Source organism: Amphibalanus amphitrite, unplaced genomic scaffold, assembly GCF_019059575.1.
Source record: "Amphibalanus amphitrite isolate SeventyFive unplaced genomic scaffold, NRLGWU_Aamphi_draft 000421F_arrow, whole genome shotgun sequence".
In the NCBI taxonomy this organism is placed as follows: Eukaryota; Metazoa; Arthropoda; class Thecostraca; order Balanomorpha; family Balanidae; genus Amphibalanus; species Amphibalanus amphitrite.
Genome location: NW_024881915.1, coordinates 520,532 through 541,565, shown reverse-complemented (window position 1 = coordinate 541,565; position 21,034 = coordinate 520,532). Strand labels below are relative to the sequence as shown.

The following is a 21,034-nucleotide window of genomic DNA, read 5'->3' as shown; positions in this document are numbered from 1 at the left end:
TGTACCGCTGCCATATCTGTGCCCGCTCCGTCTCATAGCTTGCGTAATGGCTTGAATCGTCAGTATGTAAGAAAAAAAGCAATATTTTGTAATTTGTACCTACTTTACCATAGTCTGTGGCAGTTGAGCGCAATAGTTTATACAAAGCCACATGCCTATTTCAAAATAGTCAGCGAAACACACAGTGCCATTCTATGATCACGCTCCTTGCTCTTTACAGCCGGATACCAGACCAGAGACCACGATGGTCTGGCCGGATTACGATGGTCTGGCAGGACGATGGTCCCCTCGCGATCGACGCCGACCGTCCAGCCGCCCGGCCGCGCGGCGGACGGTCCGGTACCGCTGGCGGCGGACGGCTGGCGCACGGCAGCCGGCGAGCCGGCGGAGCCAGTCGGTCGCTGACGCCGGGTGAGTGGGGTGGTGCCGCGCGGAGCTCCGCGCGCGGCGGCTGGTGCTCGAGTGGTGCCTGGCGGTGCAGTGGTTGGAAGGTGCTGAGGCCGGTCACAGATCCCTGGGGCGCCCCTGGCAGATCGACCGGAAGGGGTGGTAATGACCCGGACGGAGTAGGGGAGGCAGAAATGGCCCCCTGTGCGGGACAGCGGGACGGAACTGCCACAGCTGAGTGGTCGATTGAGTGCCTCGTAAATGTCAAGTGCCAAAATGAGGGCATATTTCGTAATTAACCGAAGAGCTATTGTTACTTGCTGTAGTCATTTATGGGCCTTGTGGTTGATAGGTAAATGGATTCTTATGGTTTACGAGGGCATTCAATTTTATAGGGAGGGGTTTGTTGCAGCGTTCACGGGTTCAGCGAATGAGATCACTTACAATGCACGCTGATTCAGTTCAGGATTGATGTCAATCACTCGTAAGCCACTGTCTGCTGACAGGGTTGGGTTCCGGCAGGGAAAGCGAAGAACTGTGCAAGTGTACCTATACCTACGCAATTCACAGAGAAGCGCATCGGGTCACTTTATGTAATAATGCGTATTCTTTGTGGGCACGGGGCCATCCGGTGCCATTTCCGCATCCTCTGGATATGTAATCAGCCTTTCCGCCGTTCTTGGACGTTTCATGAAAGGGCCGTTTCAGCACCTCACCCTTCCAGCTACGAATATTCCGCCCACAGTTTGACCCCTGTCACCACCCGTTCACTTCATTCACTGCTGCCGTCACCGCCGTCCGTTCTACCCAGCTCTGGCATCAGAAACTGGCCTAGATATGACGTGATTGTGATGCTACGCGGCCAGCACGTCAGCCGGTCTGACGTGGCCACACGGACCGCTGAGGTCCTGTACGGGGACCGTCTGTCACAGTTGACACGCGGTAGATTAGTCGGCAGGCCATCTCATATCGTTGGGCCGGCTTGTTGGTCTATGACCATTTACTTATTACATAGTGTGAAAGGCATGTGTCCTCTTCTGGGCTCCGTTCTCAGATTTCCTTTCAGTCTTTTTGATCACTCATCTGACCACCGAAGCCGTCAGCTAATCGAAGCAGTCCCAGCTGTCCCCATTTCGTCTGCGCCGTCCCCGGTTCGGCCGCACTTCCGGCCGCCGACCGCACCTGGTCGGTCGTCAGGGGCGCCGTCCCACGGTCTGGGGTCGTGGAATGTGCGCCGGCGACCCAACCACCTGATCCAGATCAATGGCGCCGCCGCGCCGCTCACCGCCGGCTGCAGCTCTGGAACTAATGACGGAAACTGGCCACAGACCGTCACAAACTTCCGATCTGGGCGCAAAAAAAGCGATAAAAATCCAGATGTATCTGAAAAGGTCTTGAAGACATCACTTGATATTTGTCAATTATATATTTGACTGTTCGCAATGCCGCATCAACTTCAAACTTTTATCCTGGTTCGTTTAATATTTTTCCCATAACCGTCGCGCGGCAGTGTGGGAATTGATGCGGGTGCCGGCCTCCGGCGGGCGTTTCCCGGCCCGCTGTAGTTAGGTCGACTTCTGTTTGGATTATCCATCGATCATCGGCCGTTGTCGGCAATATGCCACCGGACGCCACACACATGATCTATTCTGTCCCACGCCCATCATAAGCCGCAAACAAGATCCGTCTCGGGTAGACCACAAATTCAGATAATTTGATTTGTGGGAAATTTTTATAATTTGTTTGTTATTTTGACGCAGTTGGTGTGCATTTATCTAACCTTCGCCTCACGCTCACGACCAACTTTTTCCAAACAGGTAGATGATATTTCATTTTATTTTAAAATACTATTTTTCCTTTAGTATCATCCATCAGGTGCATTTTTAATAGCAGTTCCGTGTCAAAGCAGCCAGACATAGTTATTCGGGTCCTCTAATGTTTATTGTGTTGAAGGAATAGGCGATTTTATTACTTATTTTAAATCAATGACCGTAAAAAACGACGAAGGCTAAAAAGACGACGAAGGCTTGAAAATGCTATTGAGCGATAATTTACTAGCTGACAGGACTGCAAGTGAACGGGCTTTGAACACAAAGAGCTCATAATCGTCTTTTGTCACATTATGTACTCACATTAATAATGTATTGAGGGTTCGCCCGGGCTCCACCTGGCTCTCTCGCGCCCACCGTACACCGACGCCGCCTCTGAAAGGTCCTTTGTCGGAGCACGCCGTGTTAGGGCCGTCAAATCTGCGCTATTGTGATACCCGGGCTCGTCCCGCGGGTATGGAAGCTCATGGTGACGGAGAGCTGGGGTGTGAGCTGTGTAGTTGCTGCTGCCGTTTCTGAGCTGATGTAGCCGTCTGTGGCTGCCTCAAAAGTGGGAGGTCGGTATGAGTCGTTCTTTGCCGCAGTTCGGTCCAGAAGAGGAGAAACCCGGCCTGCCTGGAACCGCCCGTCCCGTGTCTGGCCGCAGTTAGCATCTCTCTATTTCCTGCCGTCCGCCCGCCACAACAACGGACCGCGGGCGCGTCGGCTCCCCTCGCTGCCTCTCATTTACGGCGCCATTGGACCGCGACCTTCAGTGCGCCGCGGCCATTAGTCGTTTGAGCGGACCGCCAGCCGGGCTTTTTGCCCGAGGCCGCAGCAGATAGAGCCGTCAGCTCGTGGCGCCTGTCCCGCCCCCATCCGGTGTCACGTCCGCCCTCCTTTCTGCGTCCGATGACGCGCTCGTCACTCTCGTCCGCCGCACCATTCCAGTCCACTGCTGCAGTTTACAGGACGTCACGCCACTATGGGTGTGCCTCTCTACGCACGCATGTGCGCCCATCTTTCCTCACGGTCTTCTAAGTCGCTTCAGCCGTGAAATGGCCCATCAGCGGCTGTCGCGAGGGACGGAGGGGCGGAGCTGAGAGGTGTTGGGCCCAGCTCTGCACGCCCCGTCGGTACTCCAGTGTCGGTACCACGGTGCAGAATTACAAACGACCGATATCGGCCGGCAGCGGTGGAAGTGTGCTGACATGTCCCGCAGACAGTTGACAGACAGTCTGGGTGGAGTACCCGACAAATGGGACGCCCTTCTGTCCGCTGAGAGGGACTGTCAATTCAACCATCACACCACCGGGTGTGAACGAGCTTCAACTGAGACGTCTTACTGCCGGGATGGGTGGGGCGTCAATTGAGGCGTTTTACCACCCGCGGGAGGTGTGAACAGGGCTGCAGCGCGGCCGGCGGCGTCGCGCCAGGTGGCCACTCAATAGACACGTTCCACCCCATGCTGATCGACTGATTGGACCGTGATGAGGCGGCCCCCGAGGCGGCAGGACGCGGCCGTGAACGGCCACTTCCGCATTGTTGTTTTCATCCCTCGGCGTGAAGCCGGCGACGAATGACGGCGACGGCGGTGGTGGTGGTGGCGGTTGTTGCAGTGGAAATTCAGCGACAACGGAGAGGTGCGAGCGGCGTGGTGGGGGATGATAGTTAGCTGTATCGGACAGAGTAACTCACTATAGAATGGCTCCCGTGGCGGTAGGATGGACCTGGGGTGGGCTGATATATATCTACGGGGAACTGGGGTGGAGCTGGGCCGTCAGAAGTCCCCAGGGATCAGGGGGAGGGAGGCCCGGAATCATTGCCATCTGCAGATGCCGCGAGTCAGAGTGTGAGGTCGGTGCCAGACTCTTCCTCTCCGTGCCCTGACCTCCGACCTCTGACATCCGACAGGAGAGTGATCAAGAGCTGCTCGCGTCCAGCTGAGTGGTCAGATGTGCTCGAAAGCTGCGCGTGATCTCTGGAAGTGCTAACCTCAGACTAAGACGCATTCAGGACGGGCGGCGGTCAGAGTTAATCTGTGAAGTGATTCACTGTTCCCCGGCGGCCTGTTGACGGGTTCCGGCGCCAATCTGCCGTGTCAGTGGAGCTGAGAGTCGGCGGTGAAGTGCCTCTCGGAAGACTGAAGGAGTTCTGAACAGAGGCGGTCGCGCCCACGCCCGCGCCCGCCCAGCGAAGGCGGCTGTGAAAGGGGCAGCCGCGCTGGCCGCCATGGCGCGGGCCCGGCCGGCGCTGGTGCTGGTCAGGACTGCTGCGGTGCTGGTGCTGGTATCGGTGCTGCTGGCGCCGGTGAGGGCGTTCCAGCCGGAGGAGCGGCTCCAGTACGGCCACTACAGCCATCGACTGCGGCATCACAGAGGTGAGTCCGGGGCCGTCATCTTACAGTGTCCTCAATGCCCTAGTCACATCAGTACCCTCAGCCCTATCAGCTGCCTCAGTTCCATCAAGTCCCTCAGCTCCATCAGCACCCTCAGCTCCCTCAACCTCATCAGCTCTCTCAACTCCGCAGCGCATCCCCCTCAGTTCTCCTAGTTCCAACAGCTCCATCAGTGCCCTCGGTCCCCCCTAGCCCACTTGAGAGGCTGTCGGAGCGTCTTTGTGCTGGTCTCCACGTTTGAAACTTGCTGTGAAGTGCTTTCATGTCTGTTCCGAGATTGTGAAGACATTCCCTTCATTTTAATCACTGGCCTTAGCGTCCGAGCGAGCTGCGACCAGGAATTAAAACCACATATATTTGAGAGGCTGTTCAACTCTGCGGTCGACAGTTCCCCGAAACCCAACAAAACAACCGGACTCAGACCTCAAACGTTGTGTTTTCCGCTAGGCATGATGACGCTCTCGGTGATTTATAGGCTTATTTTCAGTTTACCAGAAACATGACCATTGCATTATTGCCCCGCTGGAATATCAACAAAATGCAAACAGGTTCCCTCAAAACCTGTTTTGTGTCGTTTTAACCATATCATGCAACTACCCAATTTGATTCACTTGATAAGTCTTAGGTAATTTTAAGCATTAGCTGACATTCCTAGATCAACCCGGAACTTCTTCTATTGTTGAGATCGTCGTTGCATGCCTGCTTGACAATATTGAACCCTCCAAATTCATCATATTCGTTAAACGCGTGTTGCGGAAAGCGCGAGATTAGCCATCGTCGAGAAAAGCTGGTACGTACGTAATACCAAGTCATACGCCACTGACGCCATATGGCATAAGCAGGGGCGTCGCCACGGGTCCCCAACTTGTACGGACATATTCTGTCAGCCGTAATACTCGTCAGATGCGTTAACCCACGCGGACCCAGGGAGGGTGTTTTTCGTCCCCCCCCCCCCACATACACACCTCGGACGAATAGTTGCGATAGCCCCCGAATGCCTAGTGGTTTTGGGGAAAAAATAGAAACACATTTTACATGCATTGTTCAGTGGCGGCGCCACGAATTTTCGTCAGTGGGGGCAAGATTGAGGTGACCCGACTGTTCTCTGATACGCCGATCTGCAAAATCCATGAGCATCGCGGGCCTGGAAGGGGGGGGGGGGCGTTTTCGCCTCCCCCTGGCGAATATTTCCGATACCTTACGAACGCTTAAGGCCGCCGTCCACTGTGCGGAACGCGTGCGGTCCGTACGGAATTTAACCCGCGCGGGGCTGGGGGGGGGGTAAATTTTACCCCCCCTCGCGAATTTTTGCGATATCTCAAAAACGGCGGCGCGCAGCGCCGCCAAACTTTCAGTACTTTTTCTTACATCAATTTGACACGTTCCCTGAAAATTTGAGCGAAATCCGTCGGAAATTTTTTGAGAAATTGACGTTTTAGTGACGTCATGTTCGCCATTTTCGCCTCAAAAACGGCAAAAGTTCAAACGCCGCTAACATCTTCATTTTTAAAGGAATCAAGACGTAACAAAAAAGGTTATACGTAATTTTACTTTGTCTATCAAATGGCTATCTCGGTTTTTTGAAAATTTTGGATTTTGGCCTAAATTTTTTCAAAAAACTGACTTTTTTGGGAAAATTATTATAAAATCCAAAATTTTGAGTCTATCGAAAAAACCGGAATATATGTCAGAGAAGTGGTCTATGTGCACCTACATACCAAATTTTAGAAGAATCGGTTCAAAAATGTGGGAGTTATTCAAAATTTTATGACGTCACGACACACACATTTTTTGAAAAATGACTTTTTTTTTGGAAGTTCTAGACCTCGTACGGAAACAAAAATAGCACCATTCGATTCGCCGTGAAAAACTGCATCAGATAGACACCTTTTTAGGCCTTAACAACCAACTTCAAAATTTGACCTCACTTGACCTGACCTTGACCTGACCTCGACCTGAAATTCATCCAGAGGTGGTCCATATCACTTATTGAGTGTGCCTATTGAATTCTATGAGTAAAATGACCCATAAAACATGTGTCGCACATGCCCTTTTCTATATTTTGTTTTTTGGTGACCTGACCTGACCTGACCTGACCTTGACCTTGACCTCTGAATGATATTGTATGCAACAAATATTGTGTTGGTAGCCTAAGAACACGTTTTGGGCGATCAGTCTCAGTCCATGACTCCATTCTTCGGCAACGACGGTGCAAGGCCGATACTGTAGAAACTTGCAATTTGTACCCTTGACCTGACCTTGACCTTGACCTCAAACTTTAAATTAAGTACATGTTTTTAGTAGTTCGTGATGAGAGCTTTCGATTGGCGTTTGAATTTTCCAAATCGGACCATTAGTTCGGGAGATAACAGGGGGGGTAAAATTTACCCCCCCCAGCCCCGCGCGTTCGGCTGGAGAGATGCCACAAATTTGCAATTTCATTACCCGCCCCGCCCCGCAGCTACCCCTTGCCCAACCACAACTACCCGCAAGCTGATTTTGGCTGAGCCGAACCCGCAAAAAACCCGCAATTTTGAAAACCTGCTTTTGCAAGAAAAAAATACAGCTGTGTCAATGCTAGAGCTATATAAACCTTACTTGCTTCATTGCTGTGCAGAAAAAGACAGCCAAACAAATAGTAAGGACTTGAAATTGCTATGCTAAGTCCTCAGGAAGTGCACACTGGATAGTGGAAAACGAATAATGCATCAATACATTTGAAATTCCTTTCTGAAAAGAGTTCAGTAAAATCTTTCTCTCACCTTACCCTTCAGCATTGGCTGAGGATCAAAATTTTACTCTGGCTCCCTCTCAATGTTAGGCTTCTGGAATGATATTGTTATCAAAATGAATGTTGATATAAAAGATATGCGATTTCCAGTTAAAAATAAATAGTGACACGGTGAATAATAAGTATCCAGTCGATCTACACATAAAACAAATCATGCAAAATCCCAGCAAAAACCAACTAACCACCAATGAACCACGCGTTTCTGGAAACATGCGTCAGAAGCGTCACCAACAGCTGATTGCAAAGAATGTAACAGCGACTAAATTATTGCGGCCGTAGTTAGTGCGAACTTGTTGCGAAAACACCGATGTATAATGCATATTCATGTGCCATTCTGATAAAGTTATTTTACACAACAGCTAAAGTTTTACCATTTGGAGGTTAATAACCGGTTAAGAAATAAAGAGACAGTAAATACTAAATTAAATGTAATAATTTCATACATGGTCTTGGTAATGTTCTCCGGCTCTCTCGTCATACAAATGATAAGCACGTAAAAAGACAAAAGAAATAAATGCGACCAGCTACGTGGTTTTGTATGTAACATGTATAACTGCTATTTTGAGGTATTCAAAAACCAAGACAGAAAAATTGATCGTAAAATTATTGCGTCATCAATGACAGCTTTCCTTTGCCTCAGAGACCAAAATTGACGCAGTCAAATGCCAATCCTTGTCAGAATGTCGGAAGTGCGCCAGTATTGTATTGCGTTATATTTGGACCGCCCAGTCAATATTTTGATTTTTTGTAAGGGTAATTGGTGAGTTATTTTCGTAATATAGGGTGGAACAGAACATAGGATAGGTAATCAATGAATTTGCATCAAATTTTGTTTAGTTGATAGCTCTTTTTTATGCCGACCAGACGCAAATAAAGTAGCATGTGGCATTTGCTCTGATTCTGGGTTCTTCCATAATGTATATCTAGTGCACACTGCACATAGACTTCAGTTCAGCTTCCTATAAGTTTGCTTTCAGGTTCTTTTATGTTTTATGGAATGCTTTCATCAGCAATTATTTATGCTTTGTAGTTTGTTGCTTATACCTTGGTTTGGTCATTGCTAGACTGTGGATGCTATTGCTGGTTGTTTTCAGTTTTGCATTTGAAATGTGCTTCCTTGATATATTTCTATATTTGGTTCTGTTTTAAAAGCTGTTTTGATGAATATTGTATTGCTAACCTGAGCAAATGCACTTGGCATTGTGTTTTGCATCTAAAAAAAAAAAAAATATAGGTTCTTAAGTCTGACCGCCAAATACCCGCCACACGACAAGTTTTGCTTCTCAAACCCGCCAAAAACCCTGCGGGTTTTGAAAACCCGCAGAAAGCGGGTTCGCGGGTTCAAAAGTGGCATCTCTACTGGAGACCCCAGCCCCGCGCGGGTTAAAGGAAATAGTTCACTTTTTAACATGGGTTTTGAACTGGAATAGCAGTTCCGTAGCTTGGGCTGAGACGAGCATAAATCAGGAGCTTTTACAGCCCAACGATCACCCTAGGCAAAGATATTCTATTTCTCGTCCCGAAAAAGGTGTATTGCGTTGAGGATGTGTGCCTTGCATATATTCGCATCCAGTACGAAAAGAGCATGGGTCCCGAAAATTCTTCAGAAACTAGTGAAATTATCTACGAGAACTCAAGAGAAATTCTCGTACTGATCAATAAGGACATTCAGCAGCAGCAGATCGCCCAAATGCCGGTGGCCGCGATAATTTCTCTAGTTTCTGAAGAATTTTCGGAACCCATGCTCTTTTCATACTGGATCGCCTGTGCCTTACAGAAACTGAAAAGTTCTTCTTATATCAAAATATAGAAAATAATCTTATGTTATAAATAGGTTTTATTTTCTTTGCTGATCATTTTGAACATAAAAAATCATAAATATATTGCAAAAAAATAATTTCGTGAAAGTGAACTATTTCCTTTAACACAGAACCCTATGGGCGCATCCGGTCCGTACGGAAATCGTGTGCGCTCCGTCCGGACCGCATCCGAACGGCAATCAGCTGTTGATTTTCCGTCAGCTCTCCGCATGCGTTTCGGATGCGGTTGCTACGGAGACGGAAGAGTGATGTCCGACGCGTTGAACTTTTCTGCGGAAAACGCATCCGGAACGTCCGGAACAGACGTGGTTTGGGGCCGTATCGGAGGCAAACATTGTGAATTGTACGAAGAATTGGAACTCGATCATCATGAAGTAAGTAAAAATTATTTCCTTAGAATGGCAAGAGTATTCGCTGCTGGTTACTTGCAATATTTTATTCGGTAATAAGTGATAGGAAACATTTATTAGCTCTCCGCATCCGGACCGCATCCGGACCGCATCCGGACCGGATGCGGCCAGCGTGCGGCGACATTCCGGACGGACTCCGGACGGAATTCCGTCGCAGTGGACGGCGGCCTTTAGGGATAGAAAGACGGAACTTGCTAGTTGCTGTACTTTATCTTATCCCCCATTAATTTGACATCTTTTGAAGCAAAAAAAAAAAATTGGACCTAGCCTCCTTGATAACGTCTCATCGGTCTCAGGGCCGATTTTTCTAGACTCCTGCACGGCAAACTTCGGCGTCACAGACGTGAACTTCAACCAGATGCCCAAAATAGAGTTTTAGAGATAAAGACAAATTACGAGCACGGTTGTGTAGCATTTGACCTAGAAAAAGTACTTAGTCAGGTCAACGACCCTGAGCTGGGACTTTAGTTTTTCGCAAATAACTTCAGCAAAAATGGTCCTAGAGCTACGGCAGTGGCACTTTCGCATTGGTCTTGTCGAGACGCGTCGAATGACATACATGTAAATTGTTTGGAAAAGGTCAAGTTCTATGTTGACCTCATGTGACCTCGAATGACCTTTGGTTGTCTTTTACACATGAAAGGTTGTTTGGGATGATTTCGTAGCCACTGGTCACGATTCTGGCATCCATTTTGCTCTAAGCATTCATTTAGAGCATCAAGATGGCAAAACATGTCTTAATTATTATGCCCGAGTTGAATAAGTGAAATAGTTTCTAGCAAGGATACTCTTGTGACTTTGACCCGCTCTGTACCAGCCTGGTATCGTAAGCTTAAGCACAAATAGGGGTCCGCTAAGCTCCAAAACATTTCAAAACATTTCGGAATTTAGTATACAAGGTATAAGAAAAAAATGCAAAGTTTGTGGTCAGTTTTGCGCATGACCGTGACCTTGAATTTGAATGTTATGCACATCATCGGAATCCGAATCCCCAGACTCTCTTTCGTTTACCATCCATTTTAGCCGGTTTTATACACCATGCCGTCCTCTGGAACACGTACTTTGAGACCACTACAAAAGTGCCGGTTTTTGCCTTTGACCTTGACTTCTGACCTTGAAAATTGACCTGAGGTAAAAGAAAGTTTAGGTGCTTTAGAATCTTCTCGTAGTCAGTACCTAGTTCTCTCTTTCCCGTATATGTGCGATTCTCCCACACACGATTGATTGATACCTATACACTGAGAAAAAAAAAATATTCCCCAGGGGTGTTTTACGGGTGTCAGACACCATTGGAGGTGTCATCGAACACCCAGATTGGTGTTGAAAAATGCTGTTTAGGGAATCATTAAGGTGTACAACACCACGATGACACCCTTTCAAGTGTTCGTTCGCATGCGAGCGTTTAGATATACCTTAATGGGATTCAGCATGACACCTTAATAGGTGTCCGACACCCACACCCATCCGGGTATCAAACACTCTAAGGTATCAAACACCCTAAAAGGTGTCAAAAATGTTCTTTTAAAAGCATCTGACACCCTTATGATGCCTTCACAGGTGTTGCCATTTATTGAAGCGGAATGTTAAGAGTGTCCGACACTGCTAGAGGTATCACATTGACACTTGCAAAAGGATCTGACACCAAAAACAGCGTGAAAAAAAATGAGGAAAAATATTCCCATGGGGTGTCGGGTGTCGAACATCATTGCAGTGTCATATATAACGCCCAGATTGGTGTCAAAAATGTTGTTTTGGGAATCATGGAGGTGTACAACACCACGATGACAACCTTCAAGTGCAACGCGCTTTTAAACACACCATAATGGGATTCAGAAAGACACATTAATGGGTGTCCTACACCAACATCCATTCGGGTGTCAAACACCCTAAACCATCAACACTTCAAAAGGTGTAAACAAAAATGTTCCTTAAAAGGGATCTGATACCCTTGTGATACCTTCACGTGTGTTGTCATTTGTTGAGGAACATTCCAGCATGAGTCATGAGATGTTTGAAAGCTGTCGTGTATTCGAACCTAAATCATCACATAAATTGTTCTGACGTCACTTGTGTTAGGAACCAGGGATGCGGTGTCTAACGGATTTTCAGTGACTCGCACTCCCGCTCTGTCTTCCAAAATGGACTCCTATTCCGGCCAGAACTGCCAACTCCATCAGACTCCGACTCTGACTCCGTAGCACTGCTAGAAACCACAGCAGGTCCAGTGGTTTGAATCATTACCCAATCAGCAAGCTTCATTGTGTGACGTCATTTGTGTGCTAGTCACGGCGTCAACCATGCGAAGATCAAAAAGCGCCACCTTGCAGGAAAGCCGTTAGATTTCAGTTGGCGGCGGCGTGCCACGTGGTGCGTGTGCGGTGTGAGTGATGGCAGGGCTTTTTTGAATTTATGTGGATATAGTGGCGCCGAACGTTGTTCGCAGTGTACTTCTTCAAGTGATTGTGCGTTCATGATAATGTTTAGCTTTTATTTGTAGCTTGCTCCGTGTTTATTCAAATGACGAGGCGGGCGGTACTCGGTGAAATTTGAAGTCTGGAGTGAGGATGACAACACAGCATTGCACCATGGAAACGAAAGCAAGTGAACTGCGGAATAACATCTGGTTGGAGATAATCGACGGTTAATTATCATTGCTGAAATGCGAGTAACTTCTCACTGTGAATGGACCCGATGTGTTTCGGTGAGTTTTCATTGGATTTCTCCGTAAATATAGAGCCCATATTTTTTGTACTTTATAGTTTGTTGCTGTATACAAGATAGGAATGCCATTGTATGCGATATGCCTGTTTGAACCAATAAATGTAAGAATGTGTCGACACCTTTTTTGGCATCCAATGGACACTCTCGTAACACCTTTAAGGGTGTGTACCAAACTGCACCTCGCTGGGGTGTCAGACGGGTGTCACTTTTGACACCAATACAGGTGTCATTGGGAATCAAACACCGGGTGTCTGACACCCTTTTGGGTGTGCACCCAAAAGGGTATCAGACACCTAAAAGGGTGTCAGACACCCGGTGTTTCATTCCCAATGACACCTGTATTGGTGTCAAAAGTGACACCCGTCTGACACCCCAGCGAGGTGCAGTTTGGTACACACCCTTAAAGGTGTTCCAGGGGAATAATTTTTTTTTCTCAGTGTAGGTACCAGAATAAGCTCCATTAGGGCGACCCACATACATTTCCAGATAACCCGAACATACATACCTATCACATTTTGTCTGAGCTCAGTCTCAGTCTAAGAGTTCCCAAAAAGAGGGTGATCTCTTCTCTGGCCGACTTTTGACAAACTGCCTCTCAACCTCCTCGAGGTCAAGCTCGAGGGGCGAGAGCAGCCTTCTGGTGAATGAAAATGAGTAGCAGAATGAGTGGGAGTAGGAGACATGCGACAGACGGTCCGAGAACGAACGTTCTGCTGATGCACTTGATACGGGGACCGTCAAAAACAGGCGTACTATTATAACCGCCTATCATGAATGTTGCACCGGTCTTCTGTTCCCTTGTCAACATCAGCCAAATTTTGTGGGGGCAAAAACATAGTCTTGCCCCCACGGCCTCCTGCCAGTGGGGGCAGTCTGCCCCCACTGCCCCCACGGTGGCGCCGCCCTTGTGCAGTAGGTAATAACGATACAGAAGAAACTAGCGCTCGTAATTAGCGCACTAGTCTTCGTTATTGCATTTATCGCAAATTAACCTACACCATGTCAATCAATAAATATATACTTACTTTAATACTAAGTTCAGGGCTAGTGGCTGCATTTTTCTTGATTGAACGTCATTAAAAAAAAATCGTGGATGTCAATTGACTGTGATCTGATGCAAGACGTCGGTCGGCCTACGTCAAATTTGCAAGACATGGTAAACAGTTACACCGTAGCACCGTAGTGTGGTTGCAATATGAACTATACATATTATGCTTATGCGTATGCTTGAGATTGATTCATGTGATTGCGGTGCAACATGAACACCTTCACAACTAACCCATTTTATAATTGGCTAGATTGAGATCACCGGACTGACTTGACCCCACGATTTCGTGTTGAACTGCAAATACTTAAACACCTGTAAGTAAGTAACCTACTGCCTCACTATTGGAGACCTTGAAGTTACTTTAGTTTTACAAAAAGACGTGAGTTCTACTCGTATACTAGCCCATGCGCCTGTTTCCCTTATTTTGATGTCACATTTCTACCATGCGCAGTAAATCGCACATCACATTTCTGCTCCCTTCTCAACGCTTCCCGAATTACGAACACAGCTCTTGGAGCGATGTCTTAGGCAATCGGAAGTGCAGCAGTGCTCGCGTTTCATCATCCTACTCTGTTGTTTTCTGCCTAGATATAACAGCGTCTTCAGAAACAGCGATTGACGCAGCCAACCATATCGATATTTTCGAGTGGTGCAGAGGCTTCGCATGTCATAGGTGACAGAAAAGTGACACGACCTGACCATGAGATATAGGCGCCAGAATGTGCATTCATTCAGATATTCAGATAGTGCATGACTCAGCTCTCTATTTAAAGTTGGTTCTGGGGAGGTAAATATCCTCATTATGAGTATTCTTCATATTCTGAGCTGGATCGGTGTTGATATACTTAGAAGGGAGAAGCGGTTACCAACTCCCCAAATGAAGAGCAAGCTTTCGCTCAGACACTTCCTGTCGATTCCATGGATGTTTCCAGTGCGCGGCCCCCCGTGCGACCTCTCCGCGGTGCTGCCGCCGACTGAGCCGGCATAGACCCAGCGCGGTCACGGCCAGTGGGCGGAGCTTAGTTGGGCCCGGCGCAACGTGATTGGCCAGCGCTCCCATCCAATCCGCTGCGGTAGCGAACGAGCCTCTATCCGGGTGCAAAATCTAGTTAGCATTACGGGCCTATGACAAGTGCTCTAAATATTGACATTTTGTTAACCCTCGCATGTGTGCGGCGTTTGCCAGCTTCTAATGTGTAGGGGGGGGGGGGGTCGGTTGGACCCCCCCTTGCCGTTTGGCCCCTGATCGAGCTAGAGCTTCGCGGAAAAAACGAGCGTGTTGCCCGTGACGAGAGGAAGCCGATGATACCCAATTTTAAGGTCCTAGGTCATTGGTTGACCTTCCAGGTCAGGTCAATGACCCAAAGTCGGGAAAATCGGGACCTGTTAGAAAGTCGTAAAGTGTGGCTGCTAAGGGGTTTTTCGGGGTGCTGATCACGAATATCGTGTTAGTTTTGATCACAGATGATGTCTTGAAGCATTTAGACCAGGTCGGGTCAGGTCAGGTCAGGTCAACCAGTAGGCGTCGTGACGGGTATTCGTAGTACGTGTCAACCGCCTCTGACAGCTTCGTAACATGTTACGAAGTCACCAAAACTACTTCGTAAATGTTCAAATGGTTGCTAAATTCGAATTCAGCTCCAAAAACTAGCCTAGAAACATGTAAAACTCGAAAAAGTGACCCGAGGTCACCCGAGGTCACCAAAGGTCAATGACCTGACCTGACCTTCAGGTGACCTTGACACACACGGGAGTAACATCAAATCACATGTTTGAACGTTTGAAACCACGAAAAGCTTGCAAACACGCGGCTAGTGCGAGCCGACATACGCGAAATCGCGATTCCGGCCAAACATGGTCTCGGAAAAGAGGTCACAGGTCAAAGGTCATTTGGGTCAGGGTCATGAAATTTTCAGGGTAGGTGTAAAATTGATCAATGCGAGGGTACTGAAAGTTTCGTTGCGATCGGCCGCTTTTTACGCGAGTTATTCGCGAAAAACCATGGGGGGGGGGTCCATCCGACCCCCCCCCCCCCTACACATGCGAGGGTTAAGAGACCATATTGATGAAAATTGGCGCTTGAGCTAAAATGTCTGATGTCAAAATTTCAAGCCGATTAGACAAAAACTGATGAAATTATCGCCGAAAAACAGGGTCTCATGGGGTCTGAAATACATAGTAGTTCGGTTTGACAGTACCTACAAGGCAGTAAAACATATGGTACTATTGGCCTCAAGATAAGGGCCCAGGCTACCTGTAGTTTTGATGCGGTGAATATCCTCACCCTCGCCACAACTCGAGTGGGGGTGGCGCTGGCTAGGAGGAGGGTTGCACTCGGCCCGAGTTGTGGCGAGGGTAAGGGTATTCACCGCATCAAAACTACAGGTCGCCTGGGCCCTTATCTTGAGACCAATAGTACGTCATGGGCCATCAAGTGAATGAAAAAAGCCGAATATCCCCAGTATCCCACAGTACCCAATCAATTTCCTGTTTACTCCTCCCCCCCCCCACGTCTGCTGCATCCCCAGAAAATGAGGACCGGTCATCAGGTGACGGCCATTGTTTTGAAGCCAGTGCAGTGGACTGCGACTCCCAGCACCGTCTCTTCCCCCCACCCCACCCCCCAATGCAGCCCGAGACGGGTGTCAGCGGTCAGTGACACCCGTCAGTGGTCACTGACGGGTGTCAGTGGTTCAGTGAACTCCGATTCGCGGCGACTGCGTTTCCAATGCCATCGCTTCCTAGTCCTTTGTTCTGCCAGTTCTTTCCGAGGTGCGTTTGCGCGGGGACGTGGTGAGCCGGTCATGGCAAAGAGTAACGCGTATAACCAATCCAATTTTTCTTCCACCCGTATTTGATTGATTGCATAGGGGATGTACTGAGTCGGAGCCGGAGCCGCCGGAGCCGGACCATTTTACTCGGAGCCGGAGCCGGAGCCGGAGCCGCCATAACATTTCACCCGGAGCCGGAGCCGGAGCCGGAGCCGATTTTTTTCTCTGGAGCCGGAGCCGGAGCCGGAGGCGCCTAAAATTTCCACGGCTCCGCATCCCTGATACCAACCTACATTAGGTCAAAGGGTTAGCGACATTAGGTCAAAGGTTAGGTTAGCGACCCCGAGCTGCGGCTTTTTTGCAGATTTCTTCACCAAAAAAGGTCCTAGACCTAAAGCAGTGGTACCAACGCATTGGTCATGTCAAGACACGTCGAATGACATATAGGTTGTTTGAAAAGGTCAAGTTTTATGTTGACCTCATGTGACCTCGAATGGCCTTTGGTTGACGTTTACACATGATCAGTCTCATTTGCTGTATTTGAAGTCACTGGCTACGATTTTGTCATTCCTTTTGATCTAAGCATTCATTTAGAGCCTCAGGATGACAAAAGTGACATAATTAGGGTAATATGACTGACGTATCAGTAAAATAGCCTATAGAAGGATACGGGGTGTAACGAAATTATCCGGTCACCTTTCTTCCCGCTGTGATTAAGAAACAAGACAGCCTGAGGTTTTCCTTTTGATGAAGATATCGCCAGCTTTCATAAGATTTAGAAATGCCTGTAACATTCCAGCTACTGGGTTTTCAAGAAGTGGGTTTGATGTGGACAGACGCCGTATTAGCATGTATGTGCTCACTATACAGTTGGGCGGTCCTGGTGCCGGGTGTCCCCTTATTCACTTCCCGCTGGACAAAAATCCTTAAGATCTCTATGAAATCAGGATGACAACTATTTCCAAGTCGGCGCCCGTTAGTCCAGAAGGATAAGAGCTTCTCCTGATGTCACTTCTGATTCTCCTACGGACTTAAATGTAGCGCTCCAGCCTGCACGAAGGCAGCGTGGCTTGAATCAAAATCAATGCGTTTTTAGAAATCGAGCCCTCCCGTGCCGTCCGGTTGAGCGGCTCCAATTACACTATGCAACAGTCATTTTGTTCCTGAGTAACGACCGATTTTTTTGGACTCATTGGGTCCCATTATAACCGAAATGGGCATTTGTTTTGATCTGAAAATGCTTTTCCGGTTTTCAGAGACTATTTTCGATTTTTGGCCCCGAAATTCGGTTTTTGGCCCACTGTGTCCGGTGTAATTGAGTAATCGACTCGCGGTAACTTTCATCGCCCTTCCTATGCCACAACCTTTCGAATGATATCCGGTTTTGCATATTTGCGTGTAAAAATAACGTCATAAATCTATGTTAAAGTAAGAAAATATTGAAATTTTGTAAAAATTTGACATTTTTTTCGATTTCATTTCAAAATAGAGAAAAAACTAAAGGCCCTATCCAAATTCTGAGCCCAGTTCCTTGAAGAGCATTCAATTTCCGTTCGGAAGGTACTATTTTAGTGCATTTTATCGGTTTACTGTGGCGTCCAGATTGAGTCACTTGAAAAACGGGCCCCCAACAGATCAAGATTCTGAGCGACAGGACTGCTCAAAAGTAAGTTCCTGCGTGTGACCCGAGGTCACAAGGGGTCAACAAAATGACCTCAGTTGACCCCTCGTTGATCCTATGGCGTTAACATACGTTATCAGGTTAATGCTATGTGATATGACTTAGGATATGTGTTTAGGTTAACTCAATCTGGACGCCACAGGAATCCGATAAAATGCACTAAAAAGGTACCTTCCGAACGGAAATTGAATGCTCTTCAAGGAACTGGGCTCAGAATTTGGATGAGGCCTTTAGTTTTTCCTCTATTTTGAAATGAAATCGAAAAAAATGTCAAATTTTTACAAAATTTCAACATTTTCTTACTTTAACCCTATTAGTGGCAGGCTCCTGGCTACCCCTATTAGTGGCAGGGGGGGGGGCTGTTTACGACCCCCCTCGATATCTCGAGATCTAACGGGCCGATTTTCAAAATTCAAACGGCATTCGATTTCGCTCAACGTGATCTACATTTCTAAAAAATAAAAATTAAAATGTCAATAGGTGGGGTAGAGGGGGGTAAAAACGGGCAAATTGCAGATACATTTTAGACTGTTTATCACGGCCAGGTTTCTGAACCAATCTTAACGCATCTTTTGCCGATCGATAGAGAATGAACCAGGAATTCACATGGATCCTAAAAATATGCATTTTCAAAAATCATAGGCGGATACAGATCATTGAGATTGGGGGTACACAAAAAGTATAGTAAATAAGGTTTTTGTTGGTACTGTTTCTAAAAAGGGTGGTAATGGTCTTGTTATGTTACAATTTTCTTATGAGAGAACGACTACAATTGTGTTGGTCATGCATAGGCGGTGTCAGGGCACCTATGTTGGGAGGTAAAACATAACCCCCCTTTTTGGACGCCTGGATCCGCCTATTATAGCAAAAACGTGTCAAAAGAGGATGCACAATAACTGTATATGTTATCACATAATACCTTTCATTCACTGTTCGCAAAACTGGTGCAGCATCGTGATCTTCGCCCAAATGACTCGCTTCACGAATAGGACCCCCGAATTCCCAGTGCTCTGGAGCCGCCCCTGGTAAAGTTATGAACTTGAAATTTTCAGGGAATGTGCCCAATTTAGTTTTAGGAAAAGTCAGAAAATTTCAGCATCGTAGCTTCAGCGGTTTCGGAGATATTCCCGAAAAACCTGGGGGGTGGATAAAAACAACCCCCCCCCTGCCACTAATAGGGTTAACATAGATTTATGACGTTATTTTTGCACGCAAATATGCAAAACCAGATATCATTCGAAAGCTTGTGGCATAGGAAAGGCGATGAAAGTTACCGCGAGTCGATAACTCAATTACATCGGACACGGTGGGCCAAAAACCGAATTTCGGGGCCAAAAATCGAAAATCGTCTCTGAAAACCGGAAAAGCATTTTCAGATCAAAACTAATGCCCATTTCGGTTATAATAGGACCCAATGAATAAGAAAAATTCGGTCGCTTTCCAGGAACAGAAAATGTTTCATTTTTTGTTGCATAGTGTTATTTGTTTGCCAGGATGCTGCTTCGGTAATACTCGTCACTGAAGGTGGTCTTCTGTGACACAATGCACAGCTGGAACATCGCATATAAGCTGAACATGTCCCAGATCTGGATCTTGGCCGGATGTTTGACGCCGGTGACGGCCGGCACGTTTGAGTAATGAGTTACTGGCAGCCAACACAAGCCGCTTTGACGGTTCAAAGGACAATACAGCGCGAATAGCTGCCCACTAGAGATGCCACTTTTGAACCCGCGAACCCGCTTTCTGCGGGTTTTCAAAACCCGCAGGGTTTTTGGCGGGTTCGAGAAGCAAAACTTGTCGTGTGGCGGGTATTTGGCGGTCAGACTTAAGAACCTATAAATTTATTTTTTTAGATGCAAAACACAATGTCAAGTGCATTTGCTCAGGTTAACAATACAATATTCATCAAAACAACTTTTAAAACAGAACCAAATATAAAAATATATCAAGGTAGCACATTTCAAATGCAAAACTGAAAACAACCAGCAATAGCATCCACAGTCTAGCAATGACCAAACCAGGGTACAAGCAACAAACTACAAAGCATAAGTAAATGCTGATGAAAGCATTCCATAAAACATAAAAGAGCCTGAAAGCAAACTTATAGGAAGCTGAACTGAAGTCTATGTGCAGTGTGCACTAGATATACATTATGGAAGAACCCAGACTTAAATGAGATGTTGAAAATCAGAGCAAATGCTACATGTTACTTTATTTGCGTCTGGTCGGCATAAAAAAGAGCTATCAGCTAAACAAAATTTGATGCAATGCAAATTCATTAATTACCTATCCTACTCTATGTTCTGTCCCACCCTATATTACGAAAATAACACCGATTACCCTTACAAAAAATCAAAATATTGACTGGCATGCGGCCCAAACAAAACGCAATACAAAACTGGCGCACTTCCGACATTCTGACAAGGATTGGCATTTGACTGCGTCAATTTTGGTCTCTGAGGCGAAGGAAAGCTGACATTGATGACGTAATAATAATTTTACAATCAATTTTTCTGTTTTGGTTTTTAAATACCTCAAAATAGCGGTTATACATATTACAAAACCACGTAGCTGGTCGCATTTATTTCTTTTGTCTTTTTACTTGTCATTTGTATGCCGAGAGATGACCAGCCGGAGAGCATTACCAAGACCATCTTTAAAATTATTACATTTAATTTAGTATTTACTGTCTCTTTATTTTTTAACAGGTGATTAACTCTGAATTGTAAAACTTTAGCTGTTGTGTAAAATAACTTTATCAGAATGGCACATGAATATGCATTATACAACGGTGTTTTCGCAACAAGTTCGCACTAACTACGGCTGCAATAATTTAGTCGCTGTAACATTCCTTGCAATCAGCTGTTGGTGACGCTTCTGAGTTCTGACGCATGTTTCCAGAAACGCGTGGTTCATATACCTATACGGCCTTGGTTCATTGGTGGTTAGTTGGTTTTTGCTGGGATTTTGCATGATTTGTTTTATGTGTTGATCGACTGGATACTCATTATTCAACGTGTCACTATTTATTTTTAACTGGAAATCGCATATCTTTTTATATCAACATTCATTTTGATAACAATATCATTCTAGAAGCCTAATATTGAGAGGGAGCTGGAGTGAAATTTTGATCCTCAGCCAATGCTGAAGGGTAAGGTGAGAGAAAAATTTTACTGAACTCTTTTCAGAAAGGAATTTC

The 21,034-nt window shown here is 46.7% G+C and overlaps 1 protein-coding gene across 2 annotated transcripts in view; it reads left to right on the top strand.

The window, feature by feature from the left end:
- Positions 1–346: 346 nt before the first annotated feature.
- The window catches only part of LOC122391099 (semaphorin-2A-like), a 77,210-nt gene continuing 56,522 nt past the window's right edge, over positions 347–21,034 (top strand). The window contains exons 1-2 of one of the 2 annotated variants that reach the window (XM_043384741.1): positions 347–411; positions 4,110–4,575. In XM_043384741.1, coding sequence (XP_043240676.1) covers positions 4,428–4,575 — 148 coding nt within the window. In that variant the 5' untranslated portion in view covers positions 347–411; positions 4,110–4,427. Of the gene's footprint in view, positions 492–4,109; positions 4,576–21,034 lie in introns of both variants that reach the window. The other variant, XM_043384742.1, reaches the window with a different exon arrangement.